The sequence below is a fragment of the Nomia melanderi genome, chromosome 10, assembly GCF_051020985.1.
Source record: "Nomia melanderi isolate GNS246 chromosome 10, iyNomMela1, whole genome shotgun sequence".
Taxonomy (NCBI): domain Eukaryota; kingdom Metazoa; phylum Arthropoda; class Insecta; order Hymenoptera; family Halictidae; genus Nomia; species Nomia melanderi.
The window spans coordinates 15,805,976-15,824,555 of record NC_135008.1 but is presented as its reverse complement, the minus strand read 5'-3'; the positions used below and the strand labels follow the sequence as shown (position 1 = coordinate 15,824,555).

Sequence of the window (18,580 nt, the reverse complement as noted above, 5' to 3'; positions counted from 1 at the left end):
ATATTACTATTGTATTATTTTTAGGATAAATGTAGGCACAAGAAAATCGTAGATGTATCTCTTATTGCTACTAAATTATTAACAATGTTAATTGATAATTTTTAATAAAAGTTTTAAGGAATGCGGTTGTGAAAGAAATAATAGTGGAAGGGGTTAAACTATTTTAGATAGTACCTACATTAATATCATCATTTTCGTAATATTCTGTTAGCCTTACTATATTCTGTTGACTGCTACACGAAATGCTTGCTTAGAATTAAATCAGTCAAGCCCAGCCAACCGTCACTCGTACATAGGTGACCTATCCCACTCGGAACTTGACGTGTCATCCGAATTTGGGTGACATAGCAGTCAACATGTTAAAGATCCAGTATGCTCTACTTCACGTAAGTGTGTCGTGCACTCTGCTTCATATCAATCGTACTCTATATTACCGCCAGTGCCGCCTGAAAATAATACGCAAAGCAATAATGAAAAGATAAAATAATTGACAGACATCATACTCACGGCAATCATGTCATTTATATTAGAGAAATCAGAAAGAAACCCATTATTTTTAGTGTCAATAGGAAGCTTTATTATTTGATATAAATGTTGAAGTATTTAATCTCAAATTTAATCCCCTTTTCTTGTTAGAATAGTTTCCCATTTAGTGAACAGTTTTTTAAATCCACTTTTTGACAAAAATTTGCGGATTAAACTCAAATATTAAAAATAATGGATTTTTCCGGTCCTGTTGAAGCGTATTAAAGGATCTATTGGAAATTGTCTACACAAATAGTTTCTGATTATATATTGCACAAACATTAGTCTACTGAAACTGTCTCAGTAAATATACTGCATTCTGTTAATTTATTTTATATTTTATATTTATTTGTAAATCTGTGAAACCCCATCGATCATTTCATTTATTATCAATATTTCAAACTTTACCCATAAATAACAAAAGAGACTTATTTACAAAATGCTATTAAAGACAAGTATATAAAGTGAATTAGAGTTAAAATTTAAACTTAAAAATTGGAAAGTAAACGATTCAGAATTTAAGTAATAATATTATATAAATACGCTTAGTGCATTTGTGATCGTGTAGAATCGCGTGTAGCGCGAAAAACCCTGATAAGTGTAAATGAGACCATTCAGAGAGATACAATATCTGTCGGTATTGTTTTCAAACAACACTGGAAGTAATTTGGTGTATAAGTGGTACGGACAGCCGACCATAATGGCAAGGCGTACAACTCGTTCACCTCAAATGGTGCACACTGAGATCTTGAACACTTCATTACGACATTACTTTTTCAAAACTCCACCCTAAAACTGAGCTTATTTTGTAGCTAGAATTTTAAGGAAAGTGATTACATTTTGATAAAATGTTTAATTCGTTTTAAAATTACAAATATTATTATAGTAGCAAGTGATGTAACGTAATAAAAAATAATTCATTCAAGATTGAATGATGTAACTATAATATTTCTATATAAAACAATAGGATTTATTTCATCACGATGATAACTCCTTTAAACTGATTTTTATAATATAGATTCTAATTTTTATAATTATGTGACTCTCCACAATTTAAATTCCAATTTTAGAATTAGCTGGCTCCCTATAATTAAGATTCTAATTGTATAATTAAATCTCTTAATTGGATCCCTTAATCAAATTAAATAAAAAATGCCAATTTTAATTATGCTATTTCTATTGAAACAAAACTTTTTGTAAAAACCTTGATATCTCATTGTCAGAACATTACGATTGTAATATAGCCATTTTTTGCACTGAACCCCTTAATTATGGAAGCACTAAATATTAAGCATTTACTACTTTTCGCAGAAATTACTAATCATAAGATGAGTCGGTTGTATTTTTTATTTTTGGCTGGGACAATGACGTACAGGAAAGGGAGTAACCTCTTGTTCTATAATTTCTCTCGCAACTGCGCTTGCTAGGAAACTTTGTCATTAATAATTGACTAAATATTGAAGAACAATCCCTAATTGATCTAATACACAGTATCTACTTTGCAACCAAAATAATTGAGAGACATTAAATTCTTTTAACATGTTGACTGTCACGAAAATTAAATTTATTAAAACGAATAATATAATTATATTATTAACTAATTTTATTCATATCATTTCTACATATCTAAAACTATATTAGCCTATAACCTATACATATAAAATTACATTAGACTGTATATAGCCAAAATCGACAATAGAGTATACCATACATCAAATGTATATTAATATCATCATAACAACAGTAATCAACAGTGTTACACATAGTAACACCGCTGCTATGATGGTATTAACACTAGAATTAACACCGATCATTTAATACGATTGATATGTAATACCTACAAAAATTGTAATAGATTATTTTCAGTTTCAAATGCTTTGAAAATATTAATAACTGCAAAACAAAAAGAACTAACCAATCATTTTTACTGGTACAGTAGTTTTGATGTTAATCAATTTTTCAATTTTTTTGTTCTCTTTTGTTTCCCTTTCCACTGAGACAAATTTATCATCTAATTTGTTTACCTTTATTTCGTAATCAGTCATTTGACTCGTTATGGTACGAATATGGTACTTTTGTTAATCAAGTCACTACTTCTCAGTTTTGATTATTCATAAACTTAACACTAGAACTACTGAGCGTTTGTTGGAGTTGACAAGTAATCCCTATAAAAATTGTAGCAATATATGTTTCTCGATTTCCTCAAATATTCGTTGTAGTATATAAGTGAAACTATTTATTTTTAAAATCATGTCAGATATCGTATACCTTTAAAATATGAATAATTGCAAAATAAAAAAAGTAAAACCCGCCATTATGACGGATACAGTAGTTCTAATGTTAATACTCATTCTTTCTTAACAATGACAAATGGTACTAAAAACAATTATTACAGACTTGGTATCACAATGCCAATGTCACACTATCGTCTTATGTTACTAAATATTTTTATTCGACATCAATTTTCTTATTGTAATGATTTTCAAATAACTTGGATACTTCGGTCATCGGTGACCATCGTGACAGTGAACGTGTTAACTTCCATTCGAAATCTTCCACACGAGTCTGACTCGATGTTGTATGGCAAGGGGTCAACTAGCACAATATGACAAAGAAACAGCATTCATGAAAAACTGAATTTATGATGGGAATGCGTTTGAGCTATACCTTGTTTGCAGATGTTCGAATATGTTCGAACTTTCGAGCGCTTAGGCCGTATCTTGCTTGTTTCGGCTCGAGCGGGCTCGAGCATCGAGTGCAGCTTTCTCTCGTCTGCCTCGACTCAAGCAGGCTCTATCATCGAGCGCTCAAACTGTATGCCCAAGTTCGAACTCCACATATTCGTAGAGCTTTTCACTACAAGCCATTTTCCAATTTAGTGCAATTGAAATTTACGATAGAAATATGAAAAACATATACTTTTTAATACAATTTTTATTATTCTTTGTATATATCTACTTTCACCAAGGGGTGATTTAATCAAATCTATTAAATTACTTAATATAATCTGGTAAAAACATACATCGCTAAATTAATTTGATAATCATTATAGGATAAGTGGAAAAGTTAATTGAGAGAAAATTATTAAACTTAGACAACCATTTTAAATTCAGGATATATTATTGACTAATGTAGTGCATAGTGCATTCTATTATAGACACGGTGTAAAAATATACGGTGTGACGTGTAAAATAACATCATTTAAATTATAATTTTATTTAAAACAAAATTCTTAGACCGTCATGTATGAATAACCATTACATAATTAAATTACTCACATTAAATTATATAAATTGTATTTTAATTTTTGAGCCTCATATATTTCCTTGCAAAATATCTACTGTGTTCGTAATCAATCACAATATTGCTTCTTGAGCCTAAGCATGGAATGAAAGAATCTAACAACAAACCTCTTATTGAAAGCTTCAATTGTTATCGAAAGAATGGATCTTCGGTGCACAAGTAAGATTTCTCAGTCTGCCTTTGTTTCTGCTTCTACCTCTGCTTCCCTGATACATTTGGTTTTCCCTTATTGGCCAGCGCTTGCAGATGATCTAATTTCAGAAAAAGAGCCGGAAGGCACGCCTTTTTGATTCTCTAAATAATGTAACATTTATGATTCATAGAGATATGGAGCAAGATTTTTCAAATAAATTCATAACCAAATAATATATCATTTATAATTGATAGAAGTATGGAGAATAATTTTTTAAATAAATTCATAATAGATAAACATTTTAAAAATAAAATTACTTCTCTGCTCTTTTTGAGATTCCTGACTAATATATACAACAACACATACAATAACTATAAATGTGTAGTTGAAAAAGTAAATTGTATAAAGAATGTATATAAAAAAATCAAAATTAAATTACGAACGTAAATGGATTACTGAATAAATAAAGTTTCGTTACCAATCAAACACGCTGTACATAATTAAAAATCGTATATCACATTGATGAACTGCAATTAAAATGTTGTATTATAAAAAGAAACAGCAAAAAATCCCCATTTCATTTAGAATATTAATGTCAGTTATGCGAACGATGTCTGCATTTATTTATTCTAATAGACATAAATTTTCGGTTAAATAAAATGAAAATTAAAATAGAATGCCATTATAAACTACAACCTTTTTCTTACAAATTTAAAAAAAATACACTGAACGAGTTTTGAAAATTTTGAAATATTCACTATAGATTGATAGTACAGTATGCAGCATAGTACAATTCGTCTTCGGAATTAGTATTACAATACGCAAAACAAATATATTATATGCGAATAAAAATTCATATAAAATTAATTATAACATTAAACTAAAGGATTCGCTTAAAGAGAATAAAAGGAGAAAGCAAAATCATTAAATTGAAAGAATTAAGTACCATGAGTACGTATAAAATGATGACAACTCATTTAAGAACACGAGAAGACAATAAAGAATGTAACTTGGAAGGAATGGGATAGTACTGACAGGTGAGCGTAAAGAAAAAGGAATCGTCCTTCGTGGGGAAGGCACAGCTACATCATAACACTGACATATTGTAGAGGGTAATTCTCTTGAGTACACAAAGAAATTACTGTCTGTCCTGGATGCTAGCACCTTATAAATACGGTAGTTAAGATGAAAAACACATTTTTCGTTCAGAGTTAATTGTCTCAAACGACAGGCTAAAGGTGATTCATGGCCATGCTTGTGAAGTTTACTGTTACTAGAAGAAGCATGAAACTCTATTCCACAGGGTGGAGATTTAATGTTGTTCAATGAAAAAATTTGCGTCAATAATTACCTTTTAGTGTCGATTTGTAACATAAAATCGAAAGTTTTATGAAAATATAATGTTGGCAGTACTACAAACTACCTACTAATATATGCAGTATACAAAAATTAAAGTACAATTTGATTTTTACATAATGACGAAGACAAAAATATAAAATCAAAATCTATATCTTATGTATAATAGAAAAATTTATACTATTTCATTCATTTAAAAAAAATATTTTATTATTTAAACACTTCCTTTCTCATTCCACCTTTATTAATGTTACAATTACTAATATTAATGACAAATAGTAACTAATATTACTACTAATATTGTTAATTAAATGCTAATATTACAATTCCTAATATAAATAGTTAATAATAATTAATATCACCAATAATATTGTAATATTAGTATTCAATTAATCAAAGAACATTTCACAAAAGCTGTTATTCTGAAAAATTCACAAATAATAATAAACCACTACCATTTCTTACTCATTCAATTATCATTCTCTTTCACGTTACATAGATACAGAATTACATAATACGTTCCAATATATCGAAATAAAATCAATTGAAACAATGTTGTACACTTTAAGAAGAATGAAACGAGATCTCCGTGTAAAAACGGAATTCTGGAAACAATAATTTCATTCTTGGCATGCGTTTTATTACACGTAATACAAAATTATGTACCCATATACATGATACGTTCCACTGTATCGAAATAAAATTAATTGAAACAATGTTGTACACGTTAAGAAGAATGAAACGAGATCTCCATGTAAAAACGGATTTCTGGGAATAATAATTTCATTCTTGGCATGCGTTTGATTTCACGTGAGTGCGAGAGCGAGATTGCGTGTGCGAGCGAACGAATATCATGGTTTTTATTTTATGCACGTGATGTACACACCGCAGGGCCCCAGGGCGAGAAGGGGGAGCTGGGCCCGACGGGACCACCCGGTCTGCCGGGAGACAAAGGTGCCCGGGGAAAGCAAGGGAAGAGGGTAAGCTTCAGCGAGGTCCTCCGGCAAACGACCACTGACCAAATCAACCGTATAAACCACTTCATCCTAATAACTGCCATAAAAATCTTCCAACTTTCCTCCGAAATTCGAAAAGAAAACATTTCCCCTAACTTATTATTGTATCTTGTGCATCTTCTTTCCCTCCTTCGGTCCATGTCTGAGAACCGCCTCCAGAGATCCTCTCCAAGTTTTAAACTCCTCTGTTATATGTAATACGTGATGGAAATGGTTTACAGCTTCTTGGAATGTAAAACGCATGCGTATCTGGCTGGACATTTAACATTTCACCTTCTTGAACGGAATAATCATCGGCGTCGTTAAGTTTCTGCTTCGTGATCGACCTTTGGCAAACCTTCGATCCTAGTTCACTTTTACTCGTCCCATCGACAACAACACGATTATTCTTATTTTTTCTCATCGGTACTTCACAAGACGGTTTCCTTAATCACTTGGAATCACGTTGCTTACTACTGAGTTTATTCTGTTCTCGTTAACACTAAAACTACCGAGCAGTTAAATTGACTTTCTTAAGTTTGTCTATAGGAATTTAAAGAATGTTGAGACTTTAATTGATTTTCAATTCAGTTTGCGTATTGCTAAATCAATTTCTTTAATAATTTCTCAGAGAAACATCTGTTATCTTTTTGATAATTGCAAGAAAGATACATCGGAAATGGGTAAATTTTATCCGTCTGGTAGATTTAGTGTTAACTATTCCGTCGAGTAACGCTGTATCGTGTTTGGAAGAAAGTAAAGCCATTCTTGCGGTATCCCTGAGTATTATGCAGTACCATCGAAGTAAACTGTTTAAAGATCAAGGTCGAGCTCCGATACCTTAACTCTACTCCGTTAATAACCACACTGTTGTTCATGCTTCGAGACGCCTACGTAGAAATCACGAGAAACACATGCATGATTTTATCACGTAAGCATGCCGGCATGCAGCACGCATGGCACCTGCGAACAGTCACCCGCTTCTTTTCATTGTAGTGTACTAGAACAAGTAGCCGTTAAATTGCATTGTCGTTTAGTCGATGATGGATGAAAAACGTTCTTGCTGTGTTCAGATCAGATACGATCTATAAACCGTCAAGATCCCCGATAGTGTCGCTGAACAACGCACGAACAGCGACGTCTCGCGGAACGAGCGAAACAACGTCTCGCATTTCCTTGTTCGGTGCAGGGGTTACCTGGAATTGTGTTAACAAGACAAAAATTGTAACTTCTTTACCCGAAGATCGTATCTCGTCTTGAAAGTAACAGAATATTTTCTGTAATCCTACTACCGTCGTTTCTAGATCGACACGTAGATGGAACAGATACACTATGAAAATGACCGTTTCTCGATTACCGATAGAAAGACGTTGGTGGCAGCAAAATAACACGTACGTGTATCGATAACTGTTGTTTCATCCGATGCATCTAATTTCCGGGACACGGAACGGTAGCTTTATGTTACACGATGATAGGCGCGCGAATAAAGTTAGCTCTGTCCGAAGAAGAGGAGAGGAACGCTTCTCTTCTGACGGTTCTTGCGCACCTGCGTTCCAAACCACGGCTCTAAATTGACTCTGCTCGCTATCGTTCAACCGATCTAACAGTTTTCCGCTTTACGATCTGACCGTAAGTATATTAGCAAATATACGGAGCAATTGGATCTCGAAAGCATTCAGTGGCAAGAACCCCCAAAGGAATCGTTGTCGACACTGCCGTCGCCCAGCTCATTACTCGCATCACTCATCGCGATCGATAATGTACGTTCAGTTGAGGAATGAGTAATCTACCGAACCAAGCAGAATCGAGATTCATAATCGTGCTTGCGAATTTTAACATCGCTGGAATTAACCAAATTACCCGAGTAACAAGGAATTCAGGTATAACTTCAGCAGATCGCTGCAGTAACCGATTTTAATAAAACCATTAAATACTACAAGAATTACATATTTTGAACATCTTTTTTCTTTGAAAAATATGTCGCTGACATTTAGCTTCCGAAATAATCACGAAAAACTTTTGTTACCACTACAGTAAATTCTTTATAGGTGAGCACGTTTGTGGAACAACACAAGCATAGCCGCGCAGCTTCGTGCCGGCTATCGCCTTCCCCGATTTCACATGAGTACGCTCCGTCACAAAAGTTTTGACTTAATCGTGGCAGATTCATAACTTTTCTCATACATATAAAAATGAGTTTCATTCGGATAATAGATATCAGTATAGGTGGAGCTAGTTTTTTTGGGGGGGGGGGGGAATGAATACTGTATAATTGCCTAAAATTCAATTCAATATTGATATAATTTTTGTCAAGAAGAGTGCACGTAAACTGAGAAGATTGAGGGCTGATTGATGCGAGCCACAGTAGCCGCGCGATCGCGCTACTATGCTTGAATTCGTCTCACAGACGGGCTCACGTATATAGAATTCAATGTAGTGGTAGCAAAAGTTTTTCGTAATTATCCTGAAAACTACATGTCAGCGACATTTTTTTCAAAGGAAAAAGATGTTCAAAGTATGCATTTCTTGGAATATTCAATGATTTTATTAAAATTGGTTACTGCGGGGAACTTCTGAAGTTTTACCGAAATTCGGCATACACAGTAATCTCAAGTTTTCGCAAAGAGACTTTCGAAAGTTTGCAAGTTTCTCGACGATTCAATGGCGGAGTGATTCTTTTTACGAGCACGTTTGTTCGAATCCTCGAATGATCTTCGCCTAGTCGAATTCTTGCTATGATAATCCTTATACCCGTTGAACGTTACGTTTTAGCAGCGTAAATCAAAATACAAAGTGAACGTTTAGCAAATTTACTGCGGCATGAGCGACATTTCTGACTACTTCCTGCGTTTCAAAGTCGAAGTAATTGAACTAACCGTGTTTACCCGAGCTTTAACAGCCGTAGTCGTGTTCCTTATTACTTATCAGAGTGAGAGAGCGAACAATATAGTAAGATATAAAGCGGGGAAAGGGGAATTAAGGCGAACAAAGAGTGAGAGAGTGTAACTGACCGCTTACTTTAGTCAGTAGTATTTGGCGTAGTGTACGTAGCTTGATAACTAATTTGTGTTTAATGTAGCAAGTAACACCACATTACTTCTCCCCTGTGTGTCGGTTCAAATCATTAATAACTAATAACTACTACTACTACTGGCTTTGAGGCTCTCGCAACTTTATCCACCGGTGATCGATGCAAGCCTGCAATTATCGCGTAAGTATCAAACAGATCCTCAACAAGTATGTAGCTTTATTTGCGTGTCATCTGTGTACTACAACGTGTTATACACCGCTGAGTCACGCGTAATATCGTGATCTATTTTAGTCGATATCTTAATTTTCCCCTAATTTCTGTTTTTTTTTCTTCTCTTCTCTCCATGAATCGAAATACAAAATTAAATTTCGTGTCAGATCACGAAACTGACTGTTATTAAGGAAATAAAAAGAATAAAATCTTTTTCAACAATGGTAAATCAATTTCCATACGTATATACTTTTTTGTTTTCTATTATTTCTGCTATGCTTCGTGATATTGTAATACAAATAGAAATTGCAAAATTGATCTTCCTCGTTAATCAAATAATTTTGATGAAATATTCGAGAAGGATAGTATTAATTACAGTTATTCATAGTTATTAAAATAAAATAGATACTTTCGCAATGCATAAATTGGAAACATAATCTAGAAAAACGTACCAAGAGAAAAGGAGAAGAGAAATTCTGATAGCTTCCAGTTTCTACTAAATTTGTTCCTACTAACATATGCTCCCGTTGTTGTTAATTGCATGCGAGACTAGTAGTACTTTCTTCGTGTTGTCAATTAAGTGTTAATTATTGTGTTTATATTTCGTGTTTTTATTGTAGCATAATCAGACCGGACGATTTTGGCACCTATTGACAGCTCAATTTTTCTATCGTAAATCTTCGTATTTATTAGCAATTCGTACGTTTGATCTGATGAATTCTGAATATAATCGTCAGATAGCAACGATTAAGGTAAATGTAGCGATAAGTAACCAGTCAAGCTTATAACGAGAGCTTATTTATATCATAAATATAAATATAATTCTAAATAGGCTTGCAAAAATATTAAATGTTAAATATTAAATATTAAATGTTAAATATTAAATGTTAAATATTAAATATTAAATATTAAATATTAAATATTAAATATTAAATATTAAATATTAAATATTAAATATTAAATATTAAATATTAAATATTAAATATTAAATATTTATGTTTATATTTATATTTATATTCATATAACCTTAACCAGTTAGTTATTGGTACATTCACCCTACCAACCTACGAATAATACATAACTGTGCCAAAATCGGTCGCGAGAGCAAAGATAGTGTCCGATAAAACCGATCCCCTCCTTTCGTCCCTCCTTCCTATGGAAAAAGAGAACGTATTAACGCTTCATCGTAAAAGGGAAAATTGTTGATAAATGATTAAACAAAGATGGAGGACCTGGTTGGATCTGACCTTACAGTGTTGCATTATAGGGTTTCAAGGGTGAAAGCGGTATGGCATTGATGAGAGGCCCACCCGGCTTACCGGGTCCGAAAGGTGAACCCGGTGTACGGGGTTACCGTGGCGAAAAAGGCACCAAGGGAGACACAGGCTCACCAGGTAGATTTCCACGAGCCATTCTTCTACGGGATTCAACAAAAGATGGATGACGATGGTTAATCTCCTCCTCTTTCCTCTCGACAGTTTACAGAAATCAGCGGTTGCTTACTGCGGTGTTTCTTCTATCGCAAAAGACTTCTTACACTCGTTCACGTGAACTCTTTTACATCAGCATCAGAACGCTTACTTCTTCTATTTCTCCTTTTAAAAGTTGGCTGCAACTTCCTTCCAATTTAAGTAAATTCTCATTCGATCCTCCTTACTTATGATCGAGCGTGTTGCGAAAGTTTTTATCGCCTTACAATCTTGTTGCCAGACAATCTCAAAACTTGCTCGAAACATTGCAAAAAATTGCGTGCAACACAAATTTCACTAACACTGTTTAAAACTGTATCTACTCTTGGTTTCTTCGCACTCGCCGTCACGTCTCCAATAACGGCAAAAAGAAAAGAACGTTCCCGATACCTGGATACGGATGTGAGTGAGTGAATGGACCTGCGAAGGGGTTGAAAAGATAGACGCGAGAGTGTTAGGGCGCAATCAAGTTGTCTTGTTTTTGCGTAAACAGAAACTGTTGATTTCCTGGATGAACGGAGGTTTTGCGAGAAATTTATGACACTTTCACTAGCAGGAAATTGTATTTACAGGACCGAAAGGAGACCAAGGATCTTCTGGTTTACCTGGTCTGAACGGAACAGATGGAGAGGCTGGAATCCAAGGTCCCCCAGGCTTGCCAGTAAGTAAAGCATTTTTATTTTCATGGGAATTTCAGAAATTACCAAATCATTCGAAATCATTTAGTACTTTAACCTTTAAGTATGATCGCACCCAATGAAATTTTCGTTATATAGTCGACAACTATTGCTACGTGAAGATATTTAAATAAGTAAAAACAAATAAATACGATACATTTTTTTATTAGTTGCTACGAACGAGAATATTTAACGTTAATCGGTAATTTTCAGACCTTCATACTTAAAGATTAACTTCAAATTTTCTTTTCGAATGCAAAATCTGTGTCACTAAATAATTATATTGAAAAATTCTTATTCTACTTAAATATTCCATATTTTAATGTGTTGGTGTACTAGATATTTTCTGTATTACCTATGTTTGTTACATTTTTAGCTCGGTCATTCACGTGTCTTTCACGTGTTGCTAATAAGTAACTGGAATCTTAACCTCCTTATGATGTGCATTTCATTTGTAAATCAGCTTAATTTCCCTTGAATAAAATTTCTTTTTCTACGGTGCATTCTTTGATTTTAACAAGTATTGTATAACACACTACGCACCAAAAGAAAGCATCAAAAAATTTTATCGTACACAGCTACAGAATTAGAATTTGCAATGAAATACATATGATACAAATTCCTTCCTACGACCTACATTTTTCGCACTATCATAAGATACAAAGTTAACGTATTTTTACTACTGACTGGAATACTAGCAATTATAAATTAAATTATTTGACATTTCGTAGCAGTGAAAGCATTTGCAAAACATCAAGAATGAGTAAAGGGAATTAAGAATTTTATGAACTTCAATTGCCACAAATCTCGATATATCAACTACTAAATTTATGGAAAAAATGTATCATATACAGAACATGTGTGGTAATTTCTAGTTATAGAATTTCAATGTAGCAGCAATTTTATTGTAAAAAGACCCTAGTTACAGACGTTGGTAAAGAGCCATCATTCTCACTTTTTAAAAACAGCATTAAGAAAGTAAATTGTACTGAAGGATATATTTTTAAACAAAAACGAAATGACGTTATGTTTTTTATTGTCTTCATCGTATGAATCTATTACGTTATTGCGTTGTCCGTCTTAACCCTAGTACCGATCAAAAGAATTGTACCTAAGCAGTAATACCGCACCAGTTTGATGTAATGTAATGAGGGTTGAGAGGAAAATTATAAAAAAAGTGAGAATGATATTTACAAAGTACAAACAGGAACATATTACGAAATGAAGGGAGAATGAATTAATTCCAATTCTTTTTCAATACTTTTTGAAAATCATACTTATAATATTTATTAAAAGTCATTATGAAAAATGGATAAATTAGTTCTCTTTTGTAAACAGTTTTTGCAAATAAAAGGAATCATCGGTTGGTCATAGTTTGATGTAGAACGCATAGTATATAGCATAAATACTACATTTTCAAGTATTCGTAACAAAATTAGCTTGTGACATGATTCAAGCAAATTCCCCATCGAATTTCTACATTATTGCCCTAGCATATACACAGTTTCACTATCAATCATCACGAAATATAACAAAAAATTAAATCCATAAAAAATATTTTCAATTCGTAGAATATTTCACATAAAACTTCTAAAGAGGAATTCAGGCATTTGTAACGTTTTATAAATTTATTTTGAGACAGAGTAAGGCGCCATCGCATACCCAACGATATATCGTCGTTGACACTATTAGCAAGTGTTGCTAACAACGATATATCGTTGTTCGATACTAAAAAGATTAGTAACGTCTGCAACAACCGTGTTCATTGGAATCTACTTTTTATGCTTGCTCTAAATTGGAACTGCTAACTCCACTCTCCCTTATCTCTAAAACAGAATCAATTTTTTTATCGAGATAACACTGCACAATGCGCTATTTCAACGGATCAGAAAAAGTCAGAGGCAAGCTCGTGGCATGAGCGGATCAACTGATATTACGTAATTCCAATATTTGCTTCATTACTTTTATGAACGGTCAGTTATCTAGGATTAAAGAATATTGCTTTTGAAATGATTATTCTTTTCCACTAATCGTAAGTTTAAATTGATACGTATTGCAGTTCTCGTAGATTCATATAGGAAACTCTTTCGTTTGCGAGAAACTCTTCGTTGATCTAGAATGAATTGTTTCAACCAGTTAACTGTGGTAACAAGCAATGAAGCAATGAAACGCAGTGCAAATGTACCTATAATATATTCTAACAAAAAACTAAAGCAAAAAGGAAGAAGAATTACTTAAGATGGCGTGTATACTCGTCACAAACCGTTAACTGGTTAACAGCAAAACTTGTCCATAGACAAGACACAAGTGTACTTGATGCTTCACTAGATTAAACATATCCACATAGGGTTGCGGTGAATACGAGCAGCTTAAGAGACTTACGAACTATGTAAAGAATCAGCTTCATAAAAGACTGCGGTAATGGCACTGTGAATGTGTCGCTTGGAGCGACAGGGGAAGCGAGGTGCAGGTGTTAGTAAGGGAAACGGGGTGAGTTGGCCTGCAGATTACTTCAACGCGAGATTCCCGTTCCTTCGGATTGTGATTCTGTACTTGGAAAAACTAGTATGTATTAATCCCTTACCATACAATTTTCTTCGCGACTATTACATTTACATTACCATTTATAATTTACGAAATCAAAAAGAAATTTTTTGTTCATTGATAAGTATGCACTTACTGCTAGGAGATCACTTGGTAGCTAGGCTGAGGGATTCAACTGTTTTGTTAAATTCAGTTTTCATTTTTACTCTCCTAATTTTCTGTTGACTTTATTTCTTAATTTCTGATATGTTCTATCACTAATTTACTGTTCGTCAATATAATTATATATAAACAATCAATACTATAAGACTCTAAACTAGAAAGACACCCCTTGCTCTAGTGCCATTCCGCTAGACGGTAAGTCATCTCCTACCTACTTTAAAGATATAATATTGATAATAGCAAAATAACTTTCCACATGGACCTACGTGTAATGGAGTAGAATTAATTTTTATTAGACTAACAAAGGAAAGTATCAAACCCGGAAATTTAGAATATTATGAAACTTTGTGTATAAGTAGAGTAAGTCAAGTCTAATATATTGTAATGCTTTTTGTGCTGAATTTCACTTTGAAATGAAACCACCTATTGAAAAAATGCTAACTTTTCTTTCCCATTGATTATCATCAGAACGGTAAAAGATAGGGAAAAAATTTTTAACAAAAGATACATTATTCCTTCATAACTATAAAATTGCAAAACAAATTTTTCAAAATGATCCAATTTTGTAAAATACCACCCTTACCACCAACACTTAAAATTGCTTTTTTTATTTTGCAATTTTATGGTAGTGAAAGAACAATGTATTTTTTGTTTAAACTTTTTTTTCTATTCTTACCGTTTTCAAGATAATCCATGAGAAAGAAAAATTTGCATTTCTTTCAAGGTGTAAAACCACCTCTTTAAGGTGGAATTCGGCACGAAAACATTGCAATGTATTAGGCTGTACTTACTCTACTTACACACAAAATTTCATAATTTTTTGAATTCCTGGGCTCTACACCTTTCCTTGTGAGCTGGAAATTCTTAATCAACAAAATCTGACAACACTAATTTCAGGCCAATACTTTGTTAAGTTCTCGAAATTTACGAGTCTCTGAAGTGTTAACTTTGCCGGTGCGCAGATTAAACATTTGTATTTCCAATGTCGTACTTTCACGAAAATTCTTAATCCGTAAAATAACGAAAATGCCATGTTCAGGTCATAAATTGAACTTTCATGCCAACCTCAACGCCGTCGTCTCATATATGTAAACTTCGACGCCTGACCAATTTTACGACCTCGCTGTATATCATGATCGCTACTTCGCCTCACCATGATGAAATTGCGTCAAGCACGAATTACGATTTTTTATTACTGTTTTTGATTTTCAATAAAATTTCATAGAAGTGTTGTTAAAGATACAATACAGGTAATAAATGAAAAATGAAAACTGCTTAAGACATGACAAGCTCAAAATATTTTTGGGCGATTTTTTATATTCGAATATATTCGACGCATGGTATTTATCAATTTTTCTTACAACCGCACACAGCTTTTAGACAATTAATAATTTGTAAACACTACTGAAACCTCAATTCCGTTACTTTCGATCTTCATCGTATTTTGAATTGCATAGTTATCCTTTAAAATATTTCGAACATATACACTCGGTATACATAAACCTACACAAATAACATCTCATTTGATACACCCTTCCTTTATTTATGCTGTAAATTACAATGCTTTTAAAATTTAGTGATGAATTTAGTGATACCAAATGAAATTTACTTTTGTTTTCTAAAATGTTATTACTATTACTTTTTGATTAAACTATGGGAAATAGGTATATATTTATTATACTTATGCCAGCTTTCCTTTTCATTATTTCATTTTCTGAATGAAGGACGAAGTTGGCGGCAATATAAAGGGTAGCCCATAATTATCTTTCGAACATGTACAGTGAACATATAATTGCAACACTTAACAGGACCGGAAAGTTGCAATTATGAAGAGGTAGAATCGAATTCACCCAAGAAACGAACACTAAAAGCTACCGAGCACTGAATACGATTGTAATATGTAATTCCTATACAAATTATAACAATAGATTACTTTCAGGTTCTTCAGACATTTATTATAGTATTCAAATGAAACTATTTATTTTCAACATCATTTCAAATATTGAATACTTTTAAAATATCAATAATTGCGAAACAAACAAATGGAAAGCAGTCATTTTGACTGGTACGGTAATTGTAGTGTTAAAGCTTCGCGATGAGCTTGAGCTCTTTAACTCAAAAATCAAACTTCTTTATTTGACTTTTGATGAATGAAACTTTCACCATCATGTTTGTTATGTTTTTTCTTGGTTAAAATGGCACGAAACAAGATAGAATTACTACCACAATTGCTTGTATAATAAGCAATTGAAGTTTCCGATATAGAAAAGGACTACGTATAGAAAAAAAAGAAATATTAAAATCGTCGAGTTCGACAATAGTCGGGTCATATTACACCCTTCAACTGCAGTCGGTCGTCGAGCGCTATGGTGTGTTAAAAGAAATCTGGCGAATATGTGGCGGGGATGACGGCGTTGCAATAATGAAGAGATCTCCAATGTTGCAATTATCCAATGTTCACTATATAATCGAAACAATTTTCCCGTTGAAATGTAAAAAGGTGCTATTGGAAATCACTTGATGTCTAGCGGGACGGTACAGGGGCAAGGGAGTCTCTTGCTAGGGATTTTGTTTATGGTTTTGATTGGATATATGTAACCGTATTGACCAACAGCAAATGAGTATCGAAAATCAGATGAGAAAAGACGAAAGCTGATCAATGAGACCCACATTCCTCGTTATCAAGTGATCTCCCAATAATACGTTTGATCCAAATTTTTTATATTGCCGCTAACTTCGTTCTTTACCGTTACATCTCACTCGTTCGTATTCGATCTCGCTTCCATCCTTTGTTACTGCCGCGTAGCTAATAACAACCACACGTCGAAGACCAAGGAGGGTCGAACATCGTGAGTGAAAGAGTCCGCTTGTCTTCCTAACTGTTTAGCTTAGTGGTAGCATGACAACTCTTCCAGGTGAGATATACCCTAAACGATTGCGGCACAATACCATTTCAATTTACATTATTACATTTTAGTCAAGTGACGCTTGTTAGTAATTTATAGTTACTTAAATGTAACTATAAAAAACTATTTCCGAAATATATTCGCGAGTAGCACAGACATTTTTTCAAACAGTGAGCAAGGTGCTGGCAACTGGCCAATAAATGGCGAACAGTATTCATTCGAGAATGATAGGATCTGTTCACAAATTTAACCCTTTTAGTGCCAGACTCATCTACGCAGTACATACGAAGAATACCACAGGCGGATAATCTACACGTAAACAAACGTGGCTACGGTAGTTTTCGCATAAACACCCAGAGCCGACAGATCGGCCCACTGACATCAAAAGGGTTAAAGCTTGCCTGAATATGTTCGTAACACATTCTAATTAACTTGGTGACTGTGACGACTACTTCATCTGCACGCTACAATTTGTAGATTTAATCTACAACCACTGAGCATGGGTATATAGTGAAACATTTCAAAAATAGAAGTTGCAGTCAACAACTTATTTCGGTTACAGCTTCCATAATGACGATATTTTGTTGAACGTGACGTATTCTTTTTAAAAAGAATGTCTGTAACATAAAAAATTGGAGTTGTTGATGTTTATAGTGTCGTATTATGCATTGTGACTGGCAATAAAAATTTGCGCAACATTAATTTTACTATTTCTATGCAAAATATAAAATTTGGGTCGTCACAATTATGGACGTTGCTAGCGAACGAGTTCACCGAATTACATTGGGAATATTCATGTTTATGTGATGCAATAAATGAATGCCACAAAATAAAATCTGAAAGAACTTACTTTCGTTTAATACATAATTTAGTTCAATAGGAAATAGTCTTACTACCGAGCTATTTCTTATTCGAACTTCAGTGTAGACAAACTGCTTTTAAATTATTTGATACGGTCTTGAAAGTTTCGACCAAAATATGTGGTACGCTAAACGTTATAAACTGCTTTCCATATTTCTTCCCTAACTGCGCGAACCTGAAATATCATCGGTATTCCTGTTTTTCAAATATCCGCGAATATGCTATGAGAAACGGTAGGGAAACTCCCTCATCCCTCTAGGAACGCACTGAAGAGATGTAAGTCTCGGTCGATAATGCAGACAGCATTCCGATCACTCGGTAAGACGCAGCGAAAATTACCATATGGACTTTTCCAGTAATGTACCAATTCTACAATGTTATAATACTTTTTTACAATATAATAATAAT

General features: G+C 33.5%; 1 protein-coding gene across 14 annotated transcripts in view; it reads left to right on the top strand.

Annotated features, from left to right (window-relative positions):
• LOC116428670 (uncharacterized) overlaps nucleotides 1-18,580 on the top strand; it is a 340,086-nt gene that overhangs the window by 290,139 nt on the left and 31,367 nt on the right. For 13 of the 14 annotated variants that reach the window (XM_076371668.1, XM_076371669.1, XM_031980617.2 and 10 more), the window contains 3 exons: nucleotides 6,209-6,297; nucleotides 10,821-10,947; nucleotides 11,595-11,683. In XM_076371668.1, the coding sequence (XP_076227783.1) occupies nucleotides 6,209-6,297; nucleotides 10,821-10,947; nucleotides 11,595-11,683 (305 nt within the window). The remainder of the gene's footprint in view (nucleotides 1-6,208; nucleotides 6,298-10,820; nucleotides 10,948-11,594; nucleotides 11,684-18,580) is intronic. The other variant, XM_076371676.1, reaches the window with a different exon arrangement.